Source organism: Ostrea edulis, chromosome 5 (genome assembly GCF_947568905.1).
Source record: "Ostrea edulis chromosome 5, xbOstEdul1.1, whole genome shotgun sequence".
In the NCBI taxonomy this organism is placed as follows: domain Eukaryota; kingdom Metazoa; phylum Mollusca; class Bivalvia; order Ostreida; family Ostreidae; genus Ostrea; species Ostrea edulis.
The window spans coordinates 8,890,372-8,914,491 of NC_079168.1; the positions used below are offsets into that span (position 1 = coordinate 8,890,372).

The 24,120-nt window shown below is 34.7% G+C and overlaps 1 protein-coding gene across 1 annotated transcript; it reads left to right on the plus strand.

Moving 5' to 3' along the window:
- The first annotated feature begins 1,772 nt into the window (after positions 1-1,772).
- Positions 1,773-23,247, plus strand: LOC125650039 (techylectin-like protein). Its single transcript, XM_056167185.1, has 5 exons — positions 1,773-2,406; positions 5,757-5,914; positions 6,507-6,603; positions 8,037-8,201; positions 22,884-23,247. Exons 1-5 carry the CDS (start codon positions 1,821-1,823, stop codon positions 23,132-23,134), a joined length of 1,257 nt encoding a protein of 418 aa, XP_056023160.1. The 5' UTR covers positions 1,773-1,820; the 3' UTR covers positions 23,135-23,247.
- The last annotated feature ends 873 nt before the right edge of the window (positions 23,248-24,120 follow it).

Sequence of the window (24,120 nt, forward strand, 5' to 3'; positions counted from 1 at the left end):
CCCACCGCCTAGCAAGACTGTCAAACCAGTGCGTAAGTCCACTCGGCCACAACGACTTCCCTAATAAAGGAAGTTTTGTTATGCTCCTAAAGCGCTACTTATCGTTGTGCCCTTCCGGTCACAAAATGAACGCTCTACCACTGAACCACTTCAACAGGTGGCCCAAACTTCTAATTTAGAGATATCGTTATGTGACTTTAATACCACTTAGATATCTTATCTTTTCTTTGTTATAGAAAATTGAGAAGAAACAAATTTATATAAGAATGTAAATCACCTTATGGTTTTGGAATCATTTGAAAACATTCAAAACCATATACATAGATCCAGGTTTTATATTTTATTTTCAGTTTTGTATCTCTCTTTCGATGGTGAAATCATGCTTCATACGAGCTGCTAAAACGAGCCATTAAATTAGTTTTAGCATAATGAACCACCGTAAAGGGACATTAACTGTCATTTTGTCACCAAAAATGGAATTCAATGAAAATTCCTCTAAAATGTAAAATATTTGAGAAACAACACCAGTATTTAATTATTTCAAACATTTTTATATCATCAAAACATGCACATGAATATGTGATTTTGGTGATTTAATAATTATTGTCTTGCAAGACAATAATTTGTCATCATATATATAGTTTTTTACTTTAAAAGCGGTTATTTGACGTACTTAAGGTTTCTCCTCTTTTTGTATAAAAGAAATGGTTTTATTTATCATTGATATATATTCCTATGTCATTGAAAGACTTTGAGAGAGAAAATGGTTGCCGTGATTACTTTCACAGCTAATGCCTTTTTAAGTTTAGTGTTACCTAAATATGATTTTCAGTAAAACGTTGATTTGTCTAATTATATCCTGTATTTATTCATTCTACGCTCTGCAACGTAAGCTGTATAATCTATTATTTTACTATGCTTACGGCAATAACTGTTTTCAATATAAAATCAGGAAATTGTTATTTATGCTCATTCACAATTAAAGTCACAATGGTGGCAAAGTGCAACACATGACTTGTTATATATATTCTGTATATAGATATATAAGACGGAGGGTGAATGTGGTGCATTACGGCGATTATCAGTCAGCTTAGTCAGGCACAATCAAGGAATAAATACAATTAGAATGAGACGGAATGGAATGTTTTGTAAGATCTGTTCCCAAATCATGTTTTCTTGTTGTCATTATGTAGTTATTCAATTTACAAATGATCATCTGATTAAAACTAACCATGAAAATACTTATGTCATCAGTTTTCGTCAGATAGCGATCGCAAGATAAACAAATATTTGTTTGATTTGGACTCTTTGTATTGTAAACAAGTTAATTAGATATAGATATATAGACACAGAATTAATAAGTTTATGCTGTTTGTTGTAAGAAGAAAAGATACGGATGGTGTGAACTTTCTGTGATTGCATGATATCCTAATTAACCATGTCCAACATACGTCAGACAACGAGCTAATAGTACGTTCATCAATGCATCTGAAATCTTGTAATTGTCAATTTAGGACCGTTATCACAATACAGAGATAGGGAATTAGTTTCTTAATTATACTTCTAAAATACTATCTTCGAAATGGCGTCTTTGCATACAGCATGTTAATTCGTATATGATTCCAAGGTGCCAAAATTATATTAGAGATGTATAGGTTAATGGAGGTTGTAGTGTATAGTGTATCATTGCTTTAGACATTTGATTGGTTGATTGAAAACACTGCTTTTCTTCTTGATCGGTATATAAGCGGTTGTGGGGTTTTTTTTACAATTCGGAAAACATTTGTTCATAGTGCTGCGAGACAAAATTTCTATTTGCAATGATGAAGGGTTTCGTGGTTGGTTGTTTTCTTATTCTAAATGGAGTAATTGGTTTTCAGTCGCTCGTAGACGTCAAAGTCAATGAAAAACCTGAATTATCCTCTGTAACAACATCCAATAAAGTTTCAACCGTTTTACGTGACATATTAAACCAAGAGAGCCTGGTCAGGTTTTCTATGGTACAAAAAATCCAAGGTTTAGCAATGGATGCCATAGACAATAAAAACAATAGTCAAGCCATGAAAAGGAAGATTGGTGACATGATGTCGGAATTACAGGCTAGTGCAGAAAATGACCGGAAAATAGAAGTGGAGAATTCGAAATTCAAAGAAGAATTAAGGACTATCAATGAAACAAACCAAAACCTAAAGGAAGACAACGTTAAGCTGAATGAACAAATAGTGGTATTGAACAGGACGTTAAAAAACACAGTGACTAATGAACAGTTTGACGTCTTTAAGAAGGATTTCAACCTGAGTCTACAGATGATTGATACAAATTTACAGAACTTTACTCTATCAATTAACAAAACAGTGGAAAATTTAATTACAGAACAAAGAAATGCATCCACAGATCCTTCTAGAGGTACAGTGTGAATATTTCCGTTTGTAGTGGGTTATGCTTATAATGAATTTGCAAAAATTTTTTTTATACGTGATTCAAGTAAGAGAAATCGATTATAACGAATGAAAGATATCCTAGGGAATTTTGTATCAATAAGATTTGTTGAATTACTAAGACATACAATTGCACTAACAGAAACTTACTATAATAGTACAGTATAGCGAACGTTTTAGGGTAAACGGATACATGTACATAAAACGTTTCCTAAAGTACAATATTTTTAAAACTTAAATATTTTGTTCTAAGGAACAAACTCTCTTACTGTCCATGGTGTAAAATATATCTATATTATCTTTTTCTCCACATAGTTTCAAATATAGGGTATAAGACCCCAGTTAGAAGAATGTGAAATAAACTTTTCATGATAAGAACGTGTCCTATGTAAAAAAATATCTATCGAGACTTTACAAAGATTAACAATATTTTTATAAAGCTGCCCTATTTCTTACTAAATCTCAACAAAATATGTTTTAATTGATATACTTGTGTATACCACGAAGTACAATATAACACACACGGATTGTTAATTGCAAATCTTAAACGTAAACATGCTACATATTAAAATCTCTTAAAAGGAAATGTATGGTTCAAATTTTGATTTTCTGTATAAAAACTTTGATACTTTGATTTGCATTAGTACAAACTTTGATGATATGGTTAAATGTATCAAAAGGTTTGATAGTTTGATTTAATCTCTTTTTTGTTATAATTAGCTGTAATAAATTAATTCAAACAGTAATTAATATTTCTTTGATTACGTCAAGAAATCCGGTGAGGAATAGAACTTTATAAGGACTCAGTGGGATTAGAAAGCCCAATTAGGTTTTCACAAGGTGTAGAAATTTTACTTCAGAAATATCTGAAATTAAAGCAGAAAAAATACTTTTAGAAAAATCCTCTTTTTTGTAATTCTTGTTACCTTGATGTCATAATATTTAACAAAGATATTTCTAGACGACGAGGGATTGAACTTCTACGCAAATATTAGATGATAAACATAGTAAAACTGTAAGTGTCGTAACATATTGTAAAACCTGGAGCTTTTAACTCATTGGACAGCTTTGAGATTGAAACACCCACATGAGAAAAACTCTGACATTCTGCTGTACGGTTTTGCTGAATGTTGATTGAATTATCTACCGAAATAAAAAGAAGAGCCCCAAGGGCCATTTCGCTCACCTGAGTCACCTTGACTCATATTGAAAGATTCTCCCTACATATTTGTATGCAAAACTTTAATCTCCTCCTTGTGACCCCATCCTACCCCTGGGGGCCATGATTTTAACAAACTGAAATCTGAGATATGTCAGAAAGCTTTCATGTAAATATCAGCTTTTCTGGCTCAGTGGTTCTTGAGAAGAAGATTTTTAAAGATTTATCCTATATATTTGTATGCAAAACTTTGATCCCCTATTGTGGCCCCATCCAACCCCCCGGAGGCTACGATTTGCATCTGCACTATGTCAGGAAGCTCTCATGTAAATTTGAGCTTTTCTGGCCCAGTGGTTCTTGAGAAGATTTTTAAATGACCCCACCCTGTTTTTGCATTTTTGTGATTATCTCACCTTTGAAAGGGACACGACCATTCATTTGAACAAATTTGAAAGCCCTTCACGCAAGGATGCTTTGTGGTAAGTTTAGTTGAAATTGGCACAGCGGTTCTTGAGAAGTCGAAAATGTGAACAGTTTACGCCGCCGCCGACGACGACAGACAACAGACAAATTTTGATCAGAAAAGCTCATCTGAGCCTTTGGCTCAGGTGAGTTAAAAACCGCTTAAGTGAACATGTCATTTATTATAATCAAACAAATGATGTAAGAAACCACATATACAAAATTTCTTGTGACAACTGAATACAAACAACTCGTTATTAATGATCTTTAAATGAGCAATTAAATATGTAAATTACAAAAGCTAATCACAACCAATATATAAAGAAAAGCACTAAATGATATCAAAGAGAAGGCGTACAAAATATTACAAAGTAATGAAACATGGACAAAACGGTATGTAAATTGAACAGAAGGAGTCGTCGTGAGCTTAGATAGATCATGAAAAACAAACTTCTACGGCAGGGCAATTTATAAATAATTATGAACATTATAGAAAAAATAAATAACATTAGAGTCATTTTCAGAAATATCCATACAAATTTAACAGACATATAGGCATACATGACGTAAAAGTTTTATCTATCAAACAAGCATCTTGCAATCATAAGCATCGTCAATTTCTGTAGAATGGTATCCACAAACACACAATCGGTACTCTTGAAAAATGAGTATGAAATCATTCCCCATCCCTCCCATAACGGTCTTTATAAAATCTTCTTAGAAGCAAAAATACGTTGTATCTATTTTTAACAATATATCTGTACCACGACTGTCTTGTTTATTTTAAACATTTCTTATTACACTTGGATCGAGAACGTGAGTACTTAAAAAATCGACTTCTTCACAACTTATGAAATCTGTCACCAAAATCATTACTCCAATTTCAATGGATATAATGTCCAACTACATACTCCATGGAGAAACTTTTCATCAAGATTTCCAAAATAATTTGCACCGATTGATAATAGTCAGACCGAACTAAACGACTACATTAACCTCACACGTCGGTGTCTTGAAAATTGGTAAACACCACCATTAAAAAAAGGAAAAGGTAATGAAAAAAGAAAACAATTTTGAAGCCAAAATCACCCCCCCCCCCCGGATTTTGACAATGATGATTTCAAGAAGTTGGTATTAACGAACTTTTGGTATATATATTATAGCTTTAAGTCTTTGGTAATTTTTTCCTGTATGCTTTCCTTAGCATTACGTATTTGCATCTTTGTTGTTGGTTTTGTTGTTTGATACACAATAAAATGTATAGTTTGAACTTGGTTTATTTTTTCTTATTCCTGTATCATAACTTTACAAAACTTTACCTGAAAAAAAGCAGGAGAATGTTCGTTGGTCCGCTGTAATCATAACACAATACTTGTATGACATTTGTATCATCTTTCTTTGAAGTTGATTTTCTTTCATCATTTGTTGTTAATTGTTCACATGAAAATGAAGCAACTTGACATTATTCAATTAATAGAAATGATATTTTAATTGTATTTTAAAGGCTTATTCTAATTCAAACTTATTCTACGATGCCTTTCCATCCTCACAAATTCAGCTTATTTGAAAACACCTTCCAAAGAAACAAGAAAATTAACACATGCTGATTGAATATTACATCTTATGCTGATGCATTGGTAGAAAAAAAATAAAATAAAATTAACATACCAAATATTCCCGATAATTTTCTTTTACAGTTGAAATCTATTATGATTGTGAGAAAATTCTGGAAAAAAATCCTAACCTTCTTGGGACTGATGGTGTATACATTATAGTTCCTGACAACAGAACTTCAGTAAATGTAAATGAAGTCCAAGTCTACTGTGACATGACCACAGACGGAGGAGGATGGACGGTATCGATCAGTTTGTCTTTGAACACGAATATCTAAATCGAGTATTGAATACATGAATATATAGTATAGAAAATGTATAACTACATGGTCTATTCCTCTATCTCTAGTTTCAAATGCCAATTTTTGTAGTATCATCTTCACATTTACATATCCTGGTCACTGGTCGATGGAACTGAGTGGTTATAGATTTCGTCACATGACGGGGATGGGGGTGGGGTGGATAGGTGGGAATCGTAAGTTCGAACCCCGCTCATGCTATACGGCCACACCCAAGCGGTAAAAACTTTTATAAGTTTTTTTTTCATCAAACGCTCGGCATTTAGAAGTGAGTGTTGCGAGTTATTTGGACACAGCCTTATAAAGGGAGGTCTCGGGGCCCTGAGCGCCAAGCATAGGTTTCACTTGGTTTTACTTTACGTACAGCTGGTGACGTTCGAATAAGAGCGACAATTTTTCGAAGGGTCACAACGCAAACTCACAAAAAACCCTTATCCTGGACAGATGTATAATAACGAATTCCAGTGTATTTGTACACATACATGTATATAAAAAAATCACAATGAAAAAATATTTAACTTGAATATACGTGTAGGTAATACAAAGACGATTTGACGGGAAAACAGATTTTCATCGCGAATGGAATGATTATAAGAAAGGATTCGGAGACCCTGGCAGAGAATATTGGCTAGGTAAATATAGACGATCATTGATCAATATCATTAACGTGGTAATTGGGTATTCATTGATCTATTGCTTTGGATTGGAAGATATACTGTATAATTATGTTGAAAGGCGTCGATTCCGATGTTAAAAGAGTACATGTAATGCTTTCTTAATGGAATAATGGATGGTTATATATATATATATATATATATATATATATATATATATATATATTAGAAGTTGATTCGATACAGTTGTAAATAAGTAATGAAAATCAGAATGCCACATTCCATAAAAACAATCATTTACTGCTAGCACTTACTCCATGTCAACATGGTTCATCAAGCAGTTCAAATATACAAAAATTGTTTAATAACGTTAACCGGTAGCGTTTGGTAATTTTCTGTAATTCTCAAATATTTTGTTAAAATATTATGTTAAATTGTAGTTCAATTGTTCAAATAAGTATTATCTGTTAAGGCTTGGATTAAAAAGTATAATAAAATAGTCCTATTTGGCTTTGCGAGTTATTTCATTTTCAGTTCACATTTCAAAGAACGGGAACACTTTAAATTTACCACCCCGCATTCCACAAAATGTTCACTACACTAGGATCTTTAATTTGTTGTTTATGTACCCTCACTCGTGCATTAAGTTTGTTAGTTTGTCCTCTGTAGTTTTATCCACAAGTTGGGAAAGTGGCACAGTAAAAAAGATTCTCAGATTTCCAGTTCATGATGGAATTGAGATATATATTTTTGTCACATTGTTCTGAAGGACTTCTGCTCAGTTTGATTTCAATAAACTCAACAACTGTATGAATTGAAAATTGTCATTTATTATTAAAATGACGAAGGATTTCAGAAAACATATAAAAAACATATGTACATTTGCAAAACCATTAATAAGATCAATCATAAGACATGACAGTAAAAACATGATGATGTTGTTTTTTCTTGGTAAAAATCAAAGGTGAGGGTTAAACAATAGCCACAGTATTACTAATTATAAACGTAATTAGAAATACCCCCCACCCCCCCAGCGGATACACAGTGAAGAAAGAACAAGAACTTTCTTTTAAACAAGGATAACCTCAAGGTTATAATTATATGGAATTGCACTCGTGCCAAAAATCATTTATATAACTATAAATGTGGCTATATATATATATATATATATATATATATATATATCTGATATATGATATATCCAACGATGACTAAGTACACATGATCCACATTTTAATTAAGTACACTTAAAGCTTTCGCCGTGTAGTTCGTTTTTGCAGAGTGTAATATATATATATATATATATATATATATATATATATATATATATATATATATATAAAATGCATAATGTAGGACACACACAAAAATGAAAAGGATATTTTTATATCAATCATTTTTATTAAGACATAGATTAATATAATTTTTTTGATTTAATGACATTTTTTAAGGAAATGATCATATCCATACCTTGACCAGCGGAAGAAACCAGGAACTGCGTATTGACATGGGGAAATTCACTGGATCCATGGTGTATGCTCGGTACTCGCATTTCTCTGTTGGGAGTGAATCATCTAAATATAGACTGTCCATCAGTGGCTACAGCGGAGATGCAGGTATAGCGTTTGTTTTGCTTTGCTCCTAATAAGGAATATTTCGGATGGTTAGTTTTTGAAAATTACTTTATGATTTCCGAGTGGTATGATGATATGAAAACTTCAAAGGATGAGGTAAATAACTATATGCTAATGGCCTTCAATATATTTATAATATATGAAATTAAATGTTCTGGTTTTATGTTGAAATTTACATAATTCAACTCATTAACATTTGTACTTATGATTTAAATGTTGCACGGCACATAAAGTAGCTAGAAACGGAATATAACTCTAGTTGAAGCTTGGTGTTTCGTCATTACTCTAGTTGAAGCTTGGTGTTTCCTCATTACTCTAGTTGAAGCTTGGTGTTTCTTCATTACTCTAGTTGAAGCTTGGTGGTTCCTCATTACTCTAGTTGAAGCGTAGTATTTCCTCATTACTCTAGTTGAAGCTTGGTGTTTCCTCATTACTCTAGTTGAAGCTTGGTGTTTCCTTAATTCCCATAGGCATTTGGCCCCGTCCATATTTTTAAAGATTTGGAAATGAATGGGCGCAAGTAGGTGCAGTTAAATTTAGACTGTGTTTGCATATCATTAAAACTTTTCTAATTTCGTATAACGATAATTGTACCCCATAGCGATACTTTTTTTTTTTAGAATAGCAAACAATTTACTAGAACCTCTCAATTATGGAACCCTGTTTGAACTCACTGACCTACAGTGTACTGGAATAGTTCGCTCTATACAAAAGAGGATATCACGTGCAAAGGGTCTACCTTAATTCCCTTTGCAAATGCGTATTTTCCTTTGCAACAAACAAATTGGTAGAAACGAAAGGGAGAGAAGAAAAGAGGACAGTAAACAACACGGAATTCTTAATAAACAGTGAAATAAATCAGAACCAAAACTCAGCGTCTCGGCGAGGCATTCATTTTCCCATTTATAGGAAACATTTAGGGTTGCAAATATCAAATAGTAAAAATTATATTGATATAAAACGACATTGAATGCTGACTCGAGTAGAATACATAGGTTGATGTGTTTTATTGCAGAATAAGTGTAGAATTAAAAAAATAATTGTGAAACAAATTTCATAGAATACAACATTACTTTATATTCAAACACCATATTTTGTATGAAAATGACAAAAAGATTGTCTAACGTTCAAGATAAATTGGTATAGGAAACATTTGCATTTGCAAATGGCGGTTTAAGTCTTTTCTTCTCATGCAAAATGATTTGTGGAAAACGACACAGAATTTATTCGTAACCTATTTACGAAATCTGAAAGAAATATAGTACAATGTAAATCATAAGTTGCTATAAACTGATTTAAACAGTCTAATTATTTGTTATATGTGAGTTTGAAAAGGTATTTTATTTAGTTATCTTGATTGAAAGTTGTCTTTTCTTTATTACTCGGATCCGGTGGTAAGAAATACCTGTTTCAGAAAAGATCTATGCGAGTAGGATCAACTTTACAGAAGTCATATCCAAGTCAAGTTTACTGAAAAGTACATTGGAATACAAACAATGATACGTTTATTCATGGCACAGTATATCTACAAACAACACACACACACACACACACACACACACACACACACACACACACACACAAACACACCTTTGATTTTGGTCTTAAAAGAGAGTGCGAGAGGAAGAGGGATAGAGATATCAGAGTCTGATATTCCTATATTCTGGGAACATTAATACTGTAACGTGTAATGTGGGTTCAAACCACGGATACTAATTTTTCTTAAACGTTTTCTACGTTTCTAAATGATTGCATTAAAATATAGTTCTAAACAATGATAATAAATCAATTTGAATCAAACACTGATTATTTTCTTATTGATTTATTATATGATTTTCCTCTAACTATTCCTTGCCTAGTTTAATCACTCGTGTTTCAGCCTCTGGTCTGAAACCACTGTTTCAGACGCTGTTTCAAACTACAAGTTTAAACCCTTTATTTATTTGAGCATTTGCTCCCGGGCTATCTTCTGAAGGAATAATGTCTCAAATGGTCCACCCGCAGTAATTTGAGGTCCCGCATACGAGACAATAAACCTTACCTAAATTCTGGATGTGAGATACCATCTTCTCTCTTCTCCGTCTACCAGCAAACTAACTTAGATGCGCAGAAGCGCCTTCTATTTATATCTCCGCTCAATTCTGCTGACTCATATACTAGTCTCCAAAACGTTTGAGACCATGTACAACACACAAGGAATAGCTAATCATTGACAAGACTTTGATTGACCCTGATTGCCTCATTTACATAATCAAAGGAATTTTCATTCTCCATCGTCAACTTCCCACATTTATGTAGCAATATTCCATTATCACCTGCATATGGTGTTTATATATCTCAACTGATTCGATATGCAAGAGCTTGTTCTGGGTATAGTCAGTTTTTTAATCGAGGTAAGCTACTGACAAACAAGTTGATGGTACAGGGATTTCAACAGTCTCAATTGAAGTCCGCATTTCGCAAATTCTATGGTCGTTATAACGATCTAGTTCGTCAATACAACCTCGCATTGGGTCAAATGCTGTCTGACGTGTTTCATACCGATTGTTAAGCCGTTCTTGGCACACTGATTTGACAGCGGATAACTCCGTTTACCTGATCAGGATATGGGGCTCACGGCGGGTGTGACCGGTCAACAGGGGATGCTTACTCCTCCTAGGCACCTGGTTCCACCTCTGGTGTGTCCAGGGGTCCGTGTTTGCCCAACTATCTATTTTGTATTGCTTGTAGGAGTTATGAGATTGATCACTGTTCGTTATCTTCACCTTGCATTACCCACGCCTCCGAAATATATGCGACCCTGCATATGGAACAAAGAAACAATTTTTTTTAAATAAGTTTCATGCATCTCTTTTAGGACTCATAGTCTTCCAACCACTTTGGTGGACCACATTTTCGTCTTGGTTTGGTAGACTTAACAAGTTCATCGACACTCTCAACAATTCTATCAGGTTCTTGCTCTATTTCATCTGCTTCAATGTCACTGTCTAACAACTCGGTTATCATACCGGAATCTTCCCCTCGAAGGATTTGGTCCCTCTTTTTTCGTATTCGATCGCAATGTATTATCTGCCTTTCACCTTTTCTTCCACAGTTAACAGCATAGGGCACTTCTGACCACTTTTCCATACTTCGAAAGGCCCACGCCAAAACGAAGTGAGCTTCGGAGAACAACCTATTTTCTTTTGTGGAAAGTAAATAAAAACTTGATCACCTGGTTTAAATTTTCCCCAAGACATCTTCATATCATGATAGTTTTTCTGTCTACTCATGGCAGCATCTGTGTAATTGCGAACAAAACTGTGGGCTCTCTCTATCCTTTCTTTAAGAATCCAAGCCCATTCATTTGGACTCCTACCTTTAAGAGGCTCTGGCATCTCATACTGCAAATCTAATGGCAAAAATGTTTCTCTTCCAAGCATTAACATGTTCGGCGTGAAACCTGTCGACTCATGCTCTGCAGACCTATATGCCATCATGATATAGGGAATATGAGTGTCCCAATCTTTTTGATTCTCCTGTACATATGCGCTTAGCACACATGTTAAGGTTCGGTTAAATCTCTCTACCATCCCATCAGACTGGGGATGGTAGGCCGTGGTCCTTGTTTTCTGAATGTTCAAAAGTTTACACATTTCACGGAAAAGCTCACATTCAAATTGTGTGCCTTGGTCAGAATGTATTATCTTAGGCGTTCCAAGTCTTACAATAAATTCTTCTACAATCAACTTAGCCACGGTCTTAGCCTCCATATTTGGCATAGGAAAAACCTCCGTCCACTTAGTGAAGTAGTCTGAGACCACTAAAATATATCTATTGCCATTTTCCGTAATTGGTATTTCGCCCAGAATATCAGCCGCTATGAGTTCCAACGGCATCCCTGATGGAACAATCTGCATCGGCGCAATCTTTTTCTTATTTGGGTTCTTTCGCTTCGTACAAATGTCACAGCCTGTGACATATTGTCTTACATCTTGATGTAAGCCAGGCCAGTAGAACCTTTGTCTCACTCGCGCCAAAGTTTTATGTACTCCTAGATGTCCTGAGGTTCTGTCATCATGGCATTGTCTTAAGATTGTTCTTCTGTCAGAGAGAGAGGAATAACTTGCTGGAGTATTTCGTTATTGGTTTCCAACACTGTCCATCGTCTGCATACAATTCCGTTTGTCAATTTCAGTCTCTTCCATTGACTCCATAGTGATCTAAGAAAATATCCTGTACTTCTTATATCTTCAAACGATGGTCTCTCATTTGTTTCTAGCCAAGACTTGACCAAAGCTATGTCTTTATCTGCTTCTTGACTTTCTTGTATCGACATACTGTCTGTATCCTTTCCTTCAAAGACTGATCTAAGTTGCCCTTTGCTTATCAGGCTTTTGCCATTGCAGTTATCATAACCACATTGTCTACATGGGATGCGGCTCAAAGCGTCTGCATTGGTGTGCATTTTCCCTGGTGTATGTTGAATTTGGAATTCATATGTAGAAAGTGTTTCTATCCATCTTGCAAGCTGGCCTTCAGAATCTCTCTTTTTCAATAACCATCGTAATGAACTGTGATATGTTCTGATTAAGAATGGCTTCCCATACAAATAATGTCTGAAATACTTCACAAAATGGACGATGGCCAGCAGTTCTTTACGTGTGACACAATACTTTCGATCCGTTTTGCTTAAACAGCGACTTGCATGGCAAATTACTTTTTCTTCCCCGTCTTGTATTTGTGACAACACGGCGCCCATGGCCATATCGCTGGCATCAGTGTCTAATATAAATGGTATTGTGAAGTCCGGGTGTGCCAGAATGGGTGCACTGATTAATCTATTTCGCAAAGTATCAAAGGACTCCTGACAATCGCCAGACCAGATGAATTTCATTCCCTTTGGTGTTAACACATGTAATGGTTTCGCCAAAACTGCAAAGTTTGGTACGAATTTACGGTAATAGCTACAAAATCCAATGAAAGATCTTAGCTCTGTTACATTACAAGGTTGCGGCCATTTCTTGATAACTTCAGTCTTCTTTGGGTCTGTGGAAATGCCTTCTTCAGACACAACATGTCCCAAGTAGTCAACACTACGTGAAAATAGGTTGCACTGTTTCGCTTTCAATTTTAGTCCAGCTTTTGCAAGTTTGTCGAAGACCTTGGACAAATTAGTTTTCATTTCATTAAAGGTTCTGGCATATACAATGATATCATCTAAATAGATAAGACAAATGTCCCACTGCAAACCCTGTAGAGTTAACTCCATTAACCTCTCGAACGTTGCTGGGGCATTACATAGCCCAAAGGGCATGACACTGAATTGATATAGCCCATTTCGAGTTACGAATGCTGTTTTGGCTTTGTCGTTTGAGTCCATTTCAATCTGCCAATAACCAGAGTGTAAATCGAGGGTTGAAAACCATTTGCAGCCAGCCAGTTGGTCCAGGGTCTCATCAATGCGTGGAATTGGATAGGCGTCTTTCTCAGTTATTGCATTCAATCGCCTATAGTCCACACAAAACCGTGTAGACCCATCCTTTTTTTTCAGCAATACTACTCTAGAAGACCAAGGGCTATTTGAAGGTTTTATAACCTTGTTCTTAATCATTTCCTTCACGTGCTTTTCTACTTCTGGATTCATGTGTTCTGGGAGTCGTCTTGGAACGTCCTTGATTGGTTTGTGATCACCGGTGTCGATGCTATGTTTAGCCAGTCCTGTTCTTCCCATGTCACTATCAGACTTTGTAAAGAGTTGAGCATATTTCGACAGAAGTTTTAACTGCATTTGCTTCTGTCTTACTCATCTTCAGGCAAGTCCTCATATACAGCTCATTTAAGTGCTCAGACAATTTGTCATCAGCAGTTGTAGGTTTGTAATCATCTTCTGTTATACACTCTATGGGTGATAGTTGTCCAACTGTTGTTCCTGTGTGAATTATTACATTGTCGCCAAATGGATTAAAAAGTCTTACTGGGACGGTAAAGCTACCTCTCACTACTGTCCTTCCAACCAATCCCCTGTCAGAACTCAAAAACGTTTCTGCAGGCTCCACCACTCCAACATCTAAATGCATCTCATTGTTGTCTGGAACTACAACTTTTCCTGTTGTGACAATTTCTGTCTTTGATGGTATCGACACCGTTTCTAGTGCCACAATTCTAAAACACCATATTCTTCCCTCAAATTCTAGAGAGTGAGTTTCATCTCCTAACTGCAGCGTTCTTTCATGTAAATTAATTATGCCTTTGTTAGCTTTTAAACAATCAAGGCCCAGAACAGCATCAACAGTCATGTCAGCAACCAGTATTGTCTGATACAATATTTTCTTGCCAAACTTGCATTTCACGAGTGTCTTTCCGTATATTTGAAGAGGCGTTCCTGACGCTGATAATATACTCTGATTCGTTTCAGCCAATTCCAGTTTACACTTTTTATTTATCTCTTCAAACTTCATTCGAGATACCAGTGTAACTGTAGCCCCTGTATCAACCAATGCCAGGACAGGAATATCATTTATGTTTCCTCTAATATACATTCCTGGCTCATTAGCATTTCTTTGAACTCCAATGCTTCCTTGATACCCATGTCTAGGTTTTCTCCCACTATGGGTGGTCTTTTTGAAATGTCCAGAACTGTCGGGCTTGCCTTTGCCAGTCTTGTCAATTTTGCTTGTATTTGGGTGTGGAAACTTCTGATCAACTATTGTTTGACTGAGCAAATCTGCAGTCTCTCTTTAAATGACCAGGTTTGCCACAATTGTAACGCTTCTTTGGAATCCCTACTTTAGAACCCTTCTCGAACACCCTTGGTACATTATCGGTTTTAGAAGTTCTATTTTCATATTTTATATCATTTACTTCTTTCTGCAACCTGACCAGTATCTCCTTCATAGAGCTAACTGTTTCTTCTAAACTTTCACGCTTAGTTTCACGTTTATTATCATCTCCAACTTCTCGAAGAAAACCAATTTCTTCATACTTTTTGCGTTCCGCTGCTACAAAAGCGCAAGCTCAACTGCATGCCAGATAGCATCGTTGAGGTCCTGTGGTCTAGATTGTTTTATCCTAAGACGCATATCTGCGCTTGTGAGAGCATCAATAAAATACTCTTTAGCAAGAGTCTCACAAACATCTGTTGGAGCAGTAGGATAGGCTAGGCGTGTTAATCTTCTGACATCTTGTCCAAGCTGTGGTATGGTTTCGCTAGCCCTTTGTCTTCTCTCTCTTAGCTGAGCCCTATATAATTCTGTTTGGTTAGCTGGATAAAATCTCTCTTCTAGGGGTTTTGAGAGTTCCTTGAAATTCATTTGCAGTGTTTCAGTTAGGTTCTCAAGCACTCCCCGAGCCTGGCCTCTGAGGGAAACAGCAAGGTACATTCCCTTTTCAGCCTCAGACCAATGGTTCAAACAGGCACAAGCATTAAAATGTGATTTATAATCTAACCACGATGTTGAACCATCATATGTTGCTGGTTTATACTTACCAGACTTATCTGTATTTTCTTCAGCACCTTCATTATTTAGTGCTTGTAACATGTCCTTTCTTCTACGTGTTGTAACATTTCTTGGCATATTGTCTGGCGTTTCTAGATACATCGGTGTTGTTTCCGACCGAGACCTGTCTTTGCTTTTATAAAGTGCATACGAGTCTTCTGTTTGAGCATCAAGCTTAGTTTTAGGTCTTGCTCCTTTTGCCTCATAGTTTTCCACTGCATTATGTTCTATTTTACGCCCAGACTCTCCAATGCCCGAGTCTCTTACAGTCCCAGGTGTTGACTGTGCCCTATGTTCCTTAATTCGCATGCTTTCATTAGAAAGTTCCTTAATTTTCTCTTCTAGAAAACTTATTTCTTCGTCAATATTGTCCATGGCTTTCTATAATCTAAATCTTACAAAGTTTCTAACCACCTTGTTCCATACAGTGAAAGTAAATATGAAAACGCAAAATATAATCTTTTAAGTAGAACTACAATAGTTCGGATGTTACACTACTATTCAAACAAAAACAGACTATGATTTTACGAATGGGTTGATGTAGATTATCCCACCGCTGCCACCAAAAATTTTGTAACGTATAATGTGGGTTCAAACCACGGATAATAATTTTTCTTAAACGTTTCCTACGTTTCTAAATGACTGTATTAAACTATAGTTCTAAACAATGATAATAAATCAATTTGAATCAAACACTGTGATTATTTCCTTATTGATTTATTATATGATTTTCCTCTAACTATTCCTTGCCTAGTTTAATCACTCGTGTTTCAGCCTCTGGTCTGAAACCACTGTTTCAGACGCTGTTTCAAACTACAAGTTTAAACCCTTTATTTATTTGAGCATTTGCTCCCGGGCTATCTTCTGAAGGAATAATGTCTCAAATGGTCCACCCGCAGTAATTTGAGGTCCCGCATACGAGACAATAAACCTTACCTAAATTCTGGATGTGAGATACGATCTTCTCTCTTCTCCGTCTACCAGCAAACTAACTTAGATGCGCAGAAGCGCCTTCTATTTATACCTCCGCTCAATTCTGCTGACTCATATACTAGTCTCCAAAACGTTTGAGACCATGTACAACACACAAGGAATAGCTAATCATTGACAAGACTTTGATTGACCCTGATTGCCTCATTTACATAATCAAAGGAATTTTCATTACAATACTTTGATTGTAGGATACAAATCTACATGTGAATTCAAATAGTTAGGAGAGGGACCGTAAGTTTATGTCATCCGACATCGATTTTCACACACTGATTATCATTATTTTCAACATTCATCTTTAGTTTGAAGGGGAGGGTTGTTGAAGAAAACCATGTTAATTTAGGTTTTTTTTGGTCAGACATTGAACTTTTGATCACACCCTTGAGAGGGACTGATTCACGAACCCCCCCCCCCCCCCCAAATTGGTTTTAACTTTAAATGATCAACATCTACAGGTCTAATATGCTTAAAAGGTTTAACAAAAAATCAAGGTTATATAATGATCATGACAGAAGCTCATTATAGAGAGTTTGTTATTTGTTTTGAAAACAAAGAATGGGGTGTGTTATTACTTGCGAAGTTTTCAAAATAAATGGATATCGATCCAAGTTTATCTCACACACACACACACACACACACACACACACACACACACACACACACACACACACACACACACACACACACACACACACACACACACATATATATATATATATATATATATTTGACAGAGCAGTAAATACATCCAATAATAAAAGTCAAGAAACAGAAAACTAGAATAACATCTCTTCAGACATATAAAATGAAATTATATTGCTAAGTAATGTCAACATATTCCGACGTAAGTAATTGTCCTTTGTGGAGTCATAATAAATTCACTGGTAGCGGTATAATACACACAATATTAGACAATACTTGGAAATCAATTACATAGTTCAGTTAAATGTAGTTTCAATTTTACACAGTTATTTTCTATTAATTTCGCAGTCATTATACATTTCATAAAATGGAAATATGTTGAAATCTCCATGACCACAATTGACAAAATGTTCGGAACATGGCGAATTTCTGATACTTGGATCGCGAATTTGCTGCTTGTGGACGCGTACACAGGCGTTCAGTTTGCTGGTTTGTCCGACGTAGTTTTCATTACAGGTAGGGCAGGTCATACAATATATTACATTTTCGGATTTGCATGTCATGTTAGAATTTGGTGTTAATTTTTTGCCGCATTTAAGAAGTTTTTCTCTGTCTTCCTCTACATGATTACATATACCGCAACGTGAATCCCCACATTTTTGCACGGATTTGGAATTTTTCGTAGTAAATCGGGCGCGCGTTAGAATTCTCTTCAGATTAGGAGCCTGTCTCCTGCTGTTTTTTATTTGGGATTCTTTTATCAGGTTTTTGAGATTTTGGGATTGTTCATATATAGGGAAAAATCTTCTAACTGTTCCAAAATTATTGTGGTTGCGTGAGTTATGCGTAATTACAAAAGGAATATCGTTGTTTAAATCGTTTTCTTCGTGTCGGAAGTTTCTTAAGATAGATATAGGTGTGTTCCGTGCTTTGGTAATTCCGTCATTAATGAGGTTTTCTGGATAATGTTGTCGCCGAAGGTATGCTTTCAATTCCTCCAGTCTCTTTGACCGTAATGAAGTATTGTACATATCCGTCTAGCTATGTTGCATGGAATGCTACGTTTAGTATGGGAAGGGTGGCATGAATAGAAATCCAAATATTGATGTGAATCTGTTTCTTTGCAATAAAGATCGATGATTATATTGGAATCATCCTTAATGATTCGGAGATCCAAAAATGGCAGTTCTTTATCACTCACATCCATAGTAAATTGAATTGATTGATGTAATTGATTGATTTCAGCACGGATTTTTTGTAAATCATCTGTAGTTTTATTCCAAAAGATGAAAATATCATCGAGGTATATTTTCCAATTATGTCGAATATATTGTGGAAAATTTGCATAAAAGATCCCAGGAAGTTTATTCTGTAGTTTTTCTTCCAAGTAACCCATTACTAAGGTTGCATAGGTAGGAGCCAATCTTGTTTCCATGGCCGTGCCTTTAATTTGAAGATAGAATTGATAATGAAATTGAAAGTGGTTATTTTCAAAAAACTACTTGAAGAGTTTTAAGTATAAAATCTTTATGAAATATTTCGTTAATTTCTGTTGGATATTTCTCAATCCAAATTTCACAGCTTCTAGTCCCAAGTCATGTGGTATGTTGGTGTAAAGACTGGTAACATCAAAACTAACCAAAAATGTGTCTTCCTGTACTTTTTTTGGAATGTAATTGAGAAAATCCAAATCTCCATGGATAAAACTGGGTACCGTTTTGAATAGTGGTTTAAGAATTAAGTCGAGTAGATTGCTTAATCTTTGAGTGCTTGAGGAAGGTCCTGCTACTATTGGTCGGAGTTTTAAATCCGAGGGTTTGGGAATTTTTATGTAAGTACTCTAGCTCCCTTGTAAATTTTCCTGAATTTCCTTTGATTTATGAATTTTTGGTAGGCCGTAGAAATCATTTAATTTTACATGTTACACGCTTTTTCATTGGTTGAAAAATTATTGGAATATTGTATCCATCGAAAAAAGAAATGGCCGGGACTACTTTCTATTGGAATGTTGGGGATTCCTCTGGATGCTTCGTATTTATATATAAATTAGGGAATCCTGAAAAGAAAAACTTAACAATTCTATCGATCTATATAAATTTATTAAACAAATATAAATAATGATTAATTATGCAAAATTAAATAAACATGGCTATTTAAGGACACCCCCTCCCAGATATAACAACACACGTCTGCTTCCGTCACAGGGGGTATACACCTGTATATATCACTCTGATCAATCATATAACGGCTTATTGATAGAAATTCAGAGGCTTGTGGCTTCTGCAATTCCGGGCTGAGAGTTAAATATATTCAAGCGGGGGTGACAATAGTCCAGTTTGCACCTTGCGACAACTTCCTTCGTGTCACGAACCCAAATACCAGATACACCGCACACTGCCTCAGAGATACTGCAATATCGTATATTTGAAACGACTATGGTTTCGAACTCCGGCACATGTTCTTCCATAATCCTGCCAGGCACGGTAAATATCAAAATCATAAAAAAAGCCAGGAAAACGTCAGCTATTTCGGACTAAACATGTTTATGAGTGGGCACCGAAATGAGGCTTCCGTAAGACGTTACAACAGCTGTGACGCCTTAGGAATTCACTGATAAAACTCGAAAAACCCTCTGCAACACTCACTTGTCCATCTGGAAGCCGTGACAACCCTCAAGAGAACCCTACCTGGCATCCCACATCTTGATTATGCACGTGTCCCACGCTTTCCGTCAGTAACGACATCGAACTTTGCATTTAATTCCAGTTCCACTCAACAAAATTCCTTCAATTTTCTCTCAACAGGACTTATCTCTAACTCATCCTTTTAAAACTGCATCCTTCAGTCCACAAGAAACACGTTTCCTCAACAGTAAACAATAGTTCGTGGAAGTCGCCATTAGGCCTAACGGATTTAGTTTTTTTTTTAAAGTTGTGTATTCACAAATTACTACGCCCATCTCGAAATGACACAGAATGTAGTCCAAGAATAACTCGTTAATTCAACTCATATCAAATAATGTTTTATCATATAAACTCAATGTTTTAAAATATTAAATGATAAGGAATGAATTTATTATTTTTTCGTTGGATGGAGGAATTCCACGAAAAAAAAAGACGGAAAACTTTTGCATCATGCGCTACGCCAAATGAAAGGTTTGTGATTTAAACTTTTAAACGAAAGAAAGCAAGCTTACTGGAACGCTCTTAAGAATGCCGAAAGCGCTAAGAGTGAAATGTTATTCGAGTTTTGTGTTTCTTGACTTTTATTATTGGATATATATATATATATATATATATATATATATATATATATATATATATATAACGTAAAATGTGTCATTTAAAAGTTGTGTCATTTAAAAGTTAAATTAAAATGTGAATGTATAAAATTGATATGCTTTAGATTACACAAAATTTACATTTCACTGGTTTCTTTGCAAAAAGAAAAAAAAGTCTCGAGTCTTTTAACAGAACACAGAGTTAAGGTTACAATATTGCTCTTATTCTTGCATTAAGAAGGTCCACAATTTGTTTGTCAACATTAAATGAGTTATATTTTTAATTTATTACATTAAAAGTGAAAAATACTTTTCAATAAAAACTCATCTTTTTTTGCTTTATACAAACGTATCGATAGATATTTCGGAAAAGCACGGATAAATGTTTGGCGGGCTTATTTCTTGAACCATTGCCCATTACTTATCCTTGATATGACAATATACATGTACATTCCAATCATGCGCGTCTTTATTCACGTGTAAACAAGCAAATAATAGAACGGGGTAGATGTGTACACGTTAAAAAACCAATATAACAAACAATATTGGTATGTTCATTTTAATTTATTTTAGTTGAAAATATAGTTTGTCTTACTTCTCAATTCATATTGTATAGGAAAAATTGACGATGCAAAGATGACGAACAGTGAGTGATCAATCTCATAACTCTTATAAGCAATACAAAATAGAGAGTTGGGCAAATTTATTTTCACCTCATACATCATATAATGATTGATCATTTTTGTAATCTCATGCAATTGAAGTTGGTGGATTTTTTAAATTTAATTCTGTAAATGTATTTTATCTTTGAAAACAATTGATATAAATGTTCGTTATTTTCCGGAATTAAACGAAACTTATTTTTTCCCCATTTCTATGTATCAAACTAAATTATGTGATTCAAAAAGAATTTTCACATTTTTTGTTTTGTTTGAAAATAATGCTATAATACTTTTTCATCCGTAAAATGATGTTAAAAAATATGTGATAATCTTACGACAACCCCAAGACCATCGAAAGTCCAACTTTATTAAGACAATTCTAAGACATCTTTGATTTACAATTTACGAATGTCCTAAGATAGCACTAAGGTTAGTCGTAAAATATGTCTTAGGATCAATCTTAGCATACTTTCGAAAACCAGGCCCCATGCTTAGCTTTCATTTGCTAAAATGCATCACGTATCAAACACAATTTACAAAGACCAAATAGATAATGTCAAGTGATTTGTAAACGAGGAATGGAGAGGTATATATTCATATTCCTAAATCGAATGATGTTCCGCCCACCTTGTTTATCATTATTCATGAGGGAATAAAAATTACAAACCATGACAAAACTGCTTGTTATCATAGTCAGTCGATTTTTCCACATTCCTTATGACAAACAAAAAGGGAACTATTAAAACTATTCAGAAACCAAACCATCGTCTGTGTCGTCTATGTGTAAAATTTTAACTTTGAACAGTGAAATTTTGGCTTCAAGATCTTGTCATGTACCAAATGAAAGGTGAAGATAACGAACAGTGATCAATCTCATAACTCCTATAAGCAATACAAAATAGATAGTTTGGGCAAACACGGACCCCTGGACACACCAGAGGTGGAATCATGTACCTTTTGAGAATTAATGACATCGTCAAACTTTAAAACATAAAAAAACTTAAGTAAATTTATTTCTAAAATTCAGGAGTTAGTCCCCCCTAACGTGTATATTTGTTAAATGTCCGAGTCACTTTGTATGCATTATGCCCCCACCTCTATTTTGTGCTAATGAACATATATGTGCATATATTATTTATGTAAGTGTACCCTTGGCAATATTATTTATATAATTATAAAATTATATTTATGTACCTCATGAATCATTATGAATGGTTTGAGTGAATAAATGAATTTAAATTGAATAGCTTTTATCAACTACAGAAAAAGGGGCCTAATCTAATAGCTATTTCACCTCATCCTTTTGTCTGTTGATGTGATGTTGCCAATTATTTACTCTTTATGTCAACAGGCAATATGAAAGAAATGTTTCAACATTGATTAAATTAAGAAAACACGCAACACATTCCAGAAAAGATTGCACAATACCGGTATTGTTGCATGTGTAGCAATAAGTTCGGTGAATCTAATGCATTTTTTATGTTGTGAGGTTTATGCAGTTATATTCAGGTTACATTATTAACCCTACTAATTATTGAACTATCAGAAATGATAGATGAACATGTGAAATGTTTATTTTGATCAAATATTACCATAAGTTTGAATATTTCAGGAGACAATATGATACAAGCTCATAACCTGAATGGTATGTCCTTCTCAACAAAGAATAGAAACAATAGCCGGATGGGTGGACAGCATTGCGCCATCTATCACACTGGTGGATGGTGGTACAATACATGTACACACTCAGATCTCAATGGCGTTTATCAACCGTCAAATAAGAAAAATAGAAAGGGCCTATTCTGGGGACAGAGTAATGAAAACATGAAGACTACTAAAATGATGATCAGATCCAAGAAATGAGAGAAATATGTTTTCTATGAAATAAATCCACATTTCTTGAAAATAAGTGAAATGGAACATTGTTATTTTTGTATCCGTCCGTACAGTTGTACGTAATGTGAATCCCTATCGTGGTCAGTCCCATCTTAATGCACAGAGAGCCATGTTTAGAACAAAGACCAAAACCCTCTTACTTGAAAATCTAAGAAACTGAGTTTAAATTAATATCAAACTTGTAATCCCACTTCTCTGCGATATTAGACTAGTGTACAAATGGAAAGGTGAAGATAACGAATAGTGATCAATCTCATAAATCCTATAAAGAGAACAGAAGTGAGAGTAGGGTGAAAAAGGACCTTTGAAAATACTTTTCTTTGAAAGAAATAAACACTTATTGGAAATAGGAGCACTCTTAATTTTCAAAAATATTTTCCCCGGTCCTACGTAAAATGACTCCCTATCGTTGTTCCATTTTATAATGATGCAAAACAAAAACAGCGGCGGATTATTATATCGTAAACAAATGTATTTTTCTGTGTATATTTCACATGAAATCGCATTTTGAACTTTTGTTTTAGTTTTAAGATTTGTTGTCCAGCTCAAATTTGACAAGCTGAGAAAAAACGTTATCAAAGACTTCTACAACTTTTAAAGGTGAAGATATAAAATATGAACTTCAATCTTTTACACCAGAATTTACTTTAATCATATACTAAATTGGTGACAGAATTTACTATAATCATACACTTAATTTGTGACAGAATATACTATGATTATTTACTAAATTGGTGACATAATTTACTATAATCATACACTTAATTTGTGACAGAATATACTATGATTATTTACTAAATTGGTGACATAATTTACCATAATCTTACACTGAATTTGTGACACAATATCTTCACCTTGCATGTACTATGATTATTTACTAAATTGGTGACATAATTTACTATTATCATATGCTACATTGGTAACATGAAATTTCACTGTTGTAATACATCACA